The sequence below is a fragment of the Pagrus pagrus genome (assembly GCF_965226575.1).
Source record: "Pagrus pagrus genome assembly, chromosome: 19".
Taxonomy (NCBI): domain Eukaryota; kingdom Metazoa; phylum Chordata; class Actinopteri; order Spariformes; family Sparidae; genus Pagrus; species Pagrus pagrus.
This window is the reverse complement of record NC_140203.1, coordinates 21,116,083-21,124,863: the sequence shown is the minus strand read 5'-3', so window position 1 is coordinate 21,124,863 and position 8,781 is coordinate 21,116,083. Positions and strand designations below refer to the sequence as shown.

The window sequence follows — 8,781 nt, the reverse complement described above, 5'->3', positions numbered from 1 at the left end:
GATTGAGTCAAATACAGGCTTTTATTTTGGCACCAAACGTGACCGTTAAATTATCATTTTTCTGCACTTTTAACCAAATTCTTATACTTTTTGTGTCGAGATTCTGTTAAAAAATCATATTTATTGAAAAAAAAACACATTTTGGATTCTTTATGAGAAGATTATCCCGAAATGAGTTGTTTTTAAATATGTAAATGGATGGACAAAATAACAGGAACACCTCAGACACACTAATAAAAGGATTCAAAGCTTCTCGACAAAAACGACACAATCACATGTGTCAGATTTACCGGTTGCGTTAGACTCCCAGGTGTTGCAGTTATTTCGTCCACCTATCGCAATCCTTTCAAAAGAAAAGCCCATAATTCCACGTGTTGATCCCTCCTGACAGCCGCGTGGCATTTTGCTTCCTCCGTGTCACACATACAAGCAGCCACGTGATTAAATGAAAGACTTTTATTTCCACATTTATAAAAGTAATTCTCTTTTACATCAAATCCCCCCGTTTTTCTGTCCAACGTTTTCGCTGTGAACTTCACAAAAAAAAAATGAACTTCACGAAATGGGGGAGAAGAGTTTTGAGGGGAAGCTAGAGGAACGGAAAATTAAAAAAAAAGATTCCAAATTAAAAAATAAATTAAAAACAAAATAAAATAAAAACGATCCAGGAAATATACGAGAACCACTCCACAAGTTTGATATCTGCAATATACATTTTCACCAAAAAGGAGAGTATAACAATTAAGGGTTTATCACGGCTTCATATGAAATAACATAAGTAATGCACAACGTCTGTTCAAATACATCTAAGAGCAAATCAACAGGCTGTCACACCTGCACGTGGACCCGAGTCCGATCGTTTGTCTGTCGGAAAAATAAAAAAAACATTCGAGGTGAGTGCGTCCCCCATCTCCCCCTCTGTGGGGATAAAAAGGCTTTTTTTAATAAATTACTTGACATTTTTACTCCGCTAAAACTTCAACTAAGAACAAGAAAAAGACTTTATATAGATTTATTTCTTTCCGTAGCTCTCGAGGTTGTGCCTACATGTGGGTCCAGGCAGGAAGTCCATCCATCCAGCTCTCAGACAAACATGTCTCTTTTTTTTTCATCCTCGTTCTATTCGCCTGTTATAGTTTCTGATGGCTAATCTAGCCTATTATGTTAAACTGGATCACCGTGGTCTGAAAAGACTCACTCATAATAGATCAAACAAACCAACAACCCAAAAAACAAAAAAAAGTTTCTTTTTAAAATCAGTCTCTTTCGAATAAAATGCAAAATATTCTTATTTACAGGTTTATGACTGCTGATCATCTGCTCGTTCACGTGGAAAGAAACAAAAATCAAATACAGATTTAGAAAGAAAGAAAATGTAATTGTTCCTTTGGATCCTTTTACTACATTATATTCAAATGACATGGTTCGTTCCTGTGCCACCACCCATGAACGTCCACATAATAATAATAATAATAATAATAATAATAATAATAATAATAATGCCAATAGGGGGTGTCATTGACATTGAACTGTAGGTCAAAGTGCCACCAACAATTGTCCTTCGTTGGGAAAAACACTAAAAAATACTGAAACATTGGATCAAATAAATACATAACTTAGATGCTTTGACTCCTATTGAAAAATAAATAAATTATAAATAAAGCTCATGTCCCAAAAAAACTGAGAACCATCCTTCAGACAGTCTGAGTTTCAGTCACAAAGCTCCGTCCACAGAGTTCAGCCTAAATCAGTCATTTCGCAGCTTAAAGGCCTTGAACAGTTTTTTTTTATCTTTTTCTGTCTTTGTTTCATTTCCTCTAATGAGTCCAGAGCTGCCAGGGTCAGCGTACAAAATAAACCCCATCCCTGCAGGGGCCGGCTCACCGCTGCTGAGCCGGCCGGGAAAGCACGCCGGACATGGGGGGCAGAGGAGGCGGCGGAGGGGGCTCGCTGCCTCCCTGCAGGCCGTGCAGCAGGATCCGCGGGACCAGCGGTCTCTGCAGGGCCGGCGGGGGCGCAGAGGGCCCTCTGTACAGATAGAGGGCCGCACCGGGGTCCAGATTGGACACCAGGCTCTGCGGGTAGAAGTACGGGGACGGGAACATCCTCTGCAAGGCGGAGTAGTTTCCAGCCTCCGCCAGCAGCTCCAATCCCACCGCCGTCTGCCTCTTCCACTTTGTCCTGGAGGAGAGAAAAGACGCCTTTAGCATGTGTGTGTGTCTATACATATATATATATATATATATATATATATATATATATATATATATATATATATATAGTAGTATTGCATGTAATATTAGTGAGTGTTTGAGTCTGACACACCAAAACATCTCCCATCTGTTTACCTGGGGTCCAATTAGAAGTCAGAAATACATCTGTTTTTTTTTTTTTTTAAATCACCAAAATCTCCATCCTGCCACTTGTATTCACACCCAAGGACGTCTGTTAGATCGCCAGTCTGCACTCCATGCAGGTGAATAATTCATAATAAAGATAATTGAGTAGATATAGTGGTTTGTTTGAATTATTGATATGCACACATGCAACGATGCATTATTCATCGGCCAAAGTGTTGTTTTTATATTTATTTATGTCATTTAGCTGCCTGCGAGTCAAAACTGCAGACAAATAAATGCTAAAGTTAATTCAAGCGAGAACTACAGAAAGGTGTTTCTACACAGAAGAGGACGGAGTCTCTTCCTGCAGCTGCATGGAGTTTATTTATTTACAGGAAGTTGACGCCTCGGTTTTCAAACTATTTGCAGGGTCACTGTGTGCGGCTTGAGTCGGATGCAGAAAGTAATCATGCTGCATGAAGATGATGGAACCCTGAATAAATAAAGTCAGGCTGACATGTCTCACATCAGATATGTTGAGGATTTAATCTGGTAGTATTTTAGTTTCTATATAAGGAGCAAAAACCGAAATAAAAAACAAAAACCTTCCAAAATAAAATAGAAATGAACCAATGACGACGTGATGACGTGTTTCTGATAGATCCTAAAATGTGTCGGATCAATTAATCAGCTGTCAATCCTGCTTTATTTACTGAATCACTGTAAAGTAAAAGTTAAGGATTTAAAGACAGTTTTTATAATCAGTTGTTAAAAGTTAAACATGTCTGTGGCTCCACTTTCACGACACTTCATGATCATTTTCATCCGGGTTCCTCGGGTGTTGGAAAGTTCTTGACCACATTTTAAGACTCTTTAAATTCCTGACATGTTATGGACCAAACCATTAATCAATAATTCTAGAACATAATCGCCGAATGAATCAATAATTAAAATACTGGTGAACTCGTGTCACCTCTGGGGTGCTGAAAGGAGAACATGGCGTCCCTGTGTCCATTTAGTCACGAGCGAGCCACACCAGATAACCTTCCCTCCCTCCCTCCTCCGGTGTGTGTCCCTACCTCCGGTTCTGGTACCAGGTCTTGACCTGTGTGTCGGTGAGGTTGAGGGAGGCCGCCAGCTCCATGCGGTCCTGGACGCTCAGGTACTTCTGCCGCTCGAAGCTGCGCTCCAGCTGGGCCAGCTGGTGGTCCGTGAAGGCCGTCCGGGCCTTCCTGGGCTTCTTCAGCCGGACCTGAGGGCTGTCTCTGCTGCTGGAGATCTCCCTGTCCCCCTCCTCTTTCACTGGCGGACACAAACAACAAAAGGCAGGTGAAAACAGAGCCGAGGCCTCATGTTATAAGCAACTACATCCATCTGTGTGTGGACGGGCAGCCTCGGAACACGGTGCGTAATTAAACCTGAGCAGCAGCGGAGAACATGCAGCTGCAACACAGAACATACATTAAAACTAGTCCATTTTCATTATGTCATTTATTCAATGATCTGATTCAGGAGAAAACTCAAAATAGAAGTATAACTGAATTCTTATAACGTTACATTTCTGTGTTTAGAAATGTGAAAACACTCTGAGCTGCAGTGTGTCAGATATATTAGACTCAGCTGGCTGTTCGGTTGATTAACTGGATTTAATATGATCATAATCAGAGGTTAACAACAACAAAAAGAAGAAAATGCTCCCTTCTCGCAAAAGACGTGAAGAAGCCAAACTTTGTGACAATAAAGCGCTTCAGCTGTTGTCAGCTCAATTCAACGCTTCGTCTTTTACGTTTTCGCGAAGAGAAATGTGGGAAATAAAAGCTGAAATTGTACTTTGTGTTATTTTAAATCACTGCTTTCTGCAGCAGCTGAATCAAACACAGCGCTGCTGTTTGCTCGATGCGAATTTAAACAAAGTGACAAAAACGCTGCGAGCAATTATTGTTAAAATGTTTAAAAACGTGTGATTTTTATCAGCGTGTTGGTGTTTTATAACTATTAATCTGCAGCGGAGCAGAGTGGCGCTCTGCAGCGCTCAGCGCACAGCCCGGCGGTGGAACGGTGCCTATAGGCGATGTGCAGCTATTTGATTTGGTCTTAAATTGTTATGAAAAGCTCTTCCAATATTCGCACTTCCAATCTGATATCTGTGCCGTCAGTGGAGCTGCAGTCTTTGTTCTCTGTCTGCGTGGTGTCATGTCAGGGCGAGCATTGATATACACTCCTTATAGTCGATTCTGTGAAAACACACAGGGAAGGGGAGAAGAGAGGAGGGGAGGAGGGGGGGAGAGCTCGCGAGGCGAGAGATCTTTGGTAGTTGAATAGTTGAGTCGTCTCAAGAAGCACAATAATCCGCCTAATTGAGCCACAAGGGAAGGACGAGCCTTTCAACCGCGACCGGAGAAACTTCACAGGACCGTGGAAATGAGTGGAAATCAAGAGCCGGGCGGCCTCGCGCGGTTACAAATCTGATTAGCGCCGGGGACAAATTGCATCAAATCCCTCAAATATTATAGGAGGCGGATTGAAGGAAATCAAAGCCACCGTACAGGCGCTCTGTGGGCCCCGCGGCTCCTGCAATCAATCAGCGCGTCGATGAGCATCTCCATCCACACTGGCGCACGCACACGCACGCGCGCACGGAAATTGTTGAGCGACTTGATGACGCGCCGCCTTATCAATAAGTTTACAAGACAAGTGAATCTGGGAGAAAAGCATTCAACAGAATAAAGAAAATAATAATAATAATAATATAAATTATTTATAATAATGATAATAACAATAATACTCTAATAATAATAATTTTCCAGGTGCATCACATGTCCTCTGTATGTTTCCCTGGCCTGCAGCGGTCGCGTCCCTCCACGCTCTGCCTCATTAAACTGTCAATGGAGGTGACATGTGTGTTATGGCTGACATGATTGGAAACAGAGAGGCCCTTGATGGCATTTATCTGGAGGCGACCCTGTCATCTCTCGCGCTCCTGCCTCGCTCACATCAACAGATGCTTTCTGGGATATTTTGCTAAACGCGCCGCGCGTGCACGCGGGAGGCCGTTTGCTGTTTTTTGTTTATGAAATGTAGAAACTTTAATGAAAATGAACTGTGAGCTCGTCACCGTGCACAGGGGCGAAGCTCATGTTACCATCAGCGGAGGATCGGGTCGATTTGTCCTTATTGATGGATCCGGTGGCCTGATACTGATGGCAGGTTATTGATGGAGATCACTGGATGTTACAGTTTTTATTTATTTGCCCAAAATTAATAAAAAATGTCGAGTTATTGAGAATTATTTTTATACAGTAAAGCTACATATTATTATTATTATTATTATTATTATTATTATTATTAGAAAATAATCTACCAAGGCCCAAAACTCCAAAAGAAAATGACCTATTTTAAATGTTTATATTTGATCAAGGTTTTTAAAATATTTTACTGCAACAAAATTTTTAAATAATATTTTAATGTAGCAGTTCGGCTTTTACAGATGTTAAATTAAATTAATTGTTGTTGTTTAAACTTCACGCGCTGCTATTTTTCCAGATTGCACCACAAATGTTGTGCCAAACCCTCTCTACGAACCTTTCATATTTATATTTTGAATTTATTTTTGAATTATTATCCAAATTATCAGTTATTGAGGCAGAAACCGAAGCACTGAGACCAGACAAGCTGCAGCCGAACAACACACAAGAATTTAGACTTGTAGAAAAAAGTGACCTCAGCGGATCAGCGAGCTACTTTAGATTGAACTAAAATAAATGTTTTTAAAAAGTAGTATTTTTCTACAGGAGCAGGTCTGTCAGAGCAGAAGGCCAAATCAGTGTCCCCTCCAATCTGTCCAAAGCACAGCAGCCCTCCACTGCGCAGCGCCCCGTCCTTACCTTTATATTCACTGTCTGACGACGAGTTGCTGTGGATTTTCTCCATAAAGTCGTCCGCTATCTTGGAGACGAGCCTCCCCGCCTCCTGAGTCGGCTGTCCATTGCTGGAGTAGGGCGCGCACGCTGCCAGAGGCTTACAGTCCGCGAGAATATCTCTGATGAGGAAGGACGAGGTCACGGTCCTCTGCTGCGACCCCGCAGATATCTGAGCGTGCTGGAGGTGCGGCGGCAGGCCGACGCCGTGACCTTGCCTCTGGGCCACCTCCTCCACGCACTCCCTCCTCGGCGACGGAGGCGACGAGCAGCCGCTCTCCACGTCTGATCTCGGGCTGAACTCCAGAGGAGAGCGGCACTCCCCCACCAGGCTGTCCCCTTTGGACACCGGACTTCCAGGCCTGTGGGACAGCAGCGAGTCGATGCCGAAACTGGACCCGTTGGCGGACGCCTCCATTGTCTTGATCGAGGCCTCCTCAAACTACCATTTGGTATTCAGGACAAGTTTTATTTGAGGGAGGGAAGAGGGGGATGTGAAAGTCTCAGTTGGTCCAGCAGAAGAGAAAGAGCCCCCCTCCCCGCACCAAGGAGAATGTTTTTGGATACGCTACAAATGAAGATTATTCATCCGCTATTTCCAGCTCCCCACCTGGTTCTTTAAAGACAAAATATCTCCAGGCTAAGTTGCGTTACAGAAAACGTCCATTCATCCGATGTTCTTGTCTTTTTTTTTTTTTTTGTGTCAAGTCTAGAGAGATGAGTCCTCCTGAAATCGATGCAGCCGCTGGGAGAGTCACAGTCGCTTCCTTCAGGACCAACTCCTTCAGCTTTGAGTTCACAAGCCTCGACGGGAAGACGAAAGAGTTATTGCTGAAATGATCTCACCTACACAACCCGAAAAGACGCAGAAACAATCGACTATTTCTGGAAATGTGAGATCAGCAGCAGCAGCAGCAGCAGCAGCAGCAGGAGCGGTGTCTTCGGCTAAAGCGCGTTTTCAGCACCATGGACAGGTTCAGACCTGAAGCAGGACCGGAGGAAACCGTCGAGGGCAGCTCGTCGTGTGGCCACACAGACGACACATGAACACTGTTCGCATTCTTGTGAGCGGAACAACAAAACCTTTAAAGAAAACAGGAGGCAGAGAGAGTGAGAGGGAGAGAGAGAGAGAGAGAGGGGGGGGAGTCCGAGAGCTGCAGCAGGAACAGAGCGGCGAGGAGAGGAAGAAGCGGAAGACGCGGGACGAAGCGATGCGCGGCGCAGGAGCGAGAAAAGGAGAGGTAAACTGGGTTAAATAGTCACAACTGGCAAGTAAAAGGACGAGATGCGATGGGGGTGGGAGGGAATCCCAAAAAATTGAACTTGAGGAAAAGTCAGGAGCTAGGTTTTAAGAGCGCCTCGTCCACGTGAGTCCCCTGTGACAAGCCTTCATTGGCTGAGGGGAGCTGGAAGTGGACCTCCCTACACGCCCACTCACTCTCCTCCCTCCCTCCCTCCCTCCCTCCCTCCCCGCGTCTCCCTCTCCTCCCTGGCTCATCCTCACTTTGATAAAAGAGACACTGAATTCATCAGGAGACTCAGATCCAACTGTTTACAGGCAATTTTCACACTGTTTGCTTTCATTACATCATTGATGAGGCTTATAATGGGGTTATTATGTGGAGCGGCGCCGTGTTTTTCTTCTCGACTCCCTGTCTGTCTGTCTGTCGCTGGATCCGTTTCCACCTCCACCGCTCCTCTCACTCCCCCCGCACATTTTTAACATTTGACTTTTTTTATTTTCATCGTTTCCGTTTTTATTTTCTATTTTTCAAACGGTCAGATTTAGTATTGTTTAGTTTCACATGTTTCGACACCGCAAACTCCATTGAAAATCTGCTAAAACTATAAATGTACTATTATTATCATTATTATTTCTATTATTAATAATAATAATTTCATTGCTATTATTATTATTATATTGTTAAAACAATTTTATTTAGCTCCATTTGCGCTCTTATTTCTAAATATAATCACTGTGAAACTCTGGGATTTTATTTTGAAGCAGTCAACATTTTACCTTCAGTCTTAAATCTCAACTTTAAAATCCCAGAACAGTCTGTGCACGTTCACTATAGCCACCTTTTATTTTTTGTATTCTTTCAAATAAGACCCTTTCAGGCTGAAAAACACAACAAACTATAATAAATGTTTTGTTTTTTAAAGCACGAACAATATCTTGAAGGAGGCGTCATTAAGAGGATAATAACTCTGACAGTCTCTGGTAATTGTAGACAATAGTCCGAGCAGCGTGACGCAAAACTTCAAGGCGCGTGAGGCGCCATTGTGCGCACTTTTCACCTTAACATGCGTGAAATACCATTGTGCCGCACTTTCAGCTCCAACCCCGCACAACAGTTTGCCCCGACAGCCCCTAATAATCTAACTAACCCCCTTCTCATCATCATCGACACCCCCACGTCTCACCCTCCTCCCCCCTCCTCCTCCACCCCATGTGACCACCAGATTGGAGGCGCGCGTCGGTCTCAGACACCGGCAGGTTAGTGAATCCGCTCCCCGCTCCC

The 8,781-nt window shown here is 43.6% G+C and overlaps 1 protein-coding gene across 1 annotated transcript; it reads right to left on the bottom strand.

Moving 5' to 3' along the window:
- Nucleotides 1-441: 441 nt before the first annotated feature.
- barhl1b (BarH-like homeobox 1b) lies at nt 442-6,970 on the bottom strand. The gene is made up of 3 exons (XM_084384112.1): nt 6,224-6,970; nt 3,419-3,641; nt 442-2,181 (listed from the first exon to the last, which is right to left on the bottom strand). The coding sequence occupies exons 1-3, from the start codon at nt 6,672-6,674 to the stop codon at nt 1,881-1,883; spliced, it is 975 nt and encodes a 324-aa protein (XP_084240238.1). The 5' UTR covers nt 6,675-6,970; the 3' UTR covers nt 442-1,880.
- Nucleotides 6,971-8,781: the final 1,811 nt, after the last annotated feature.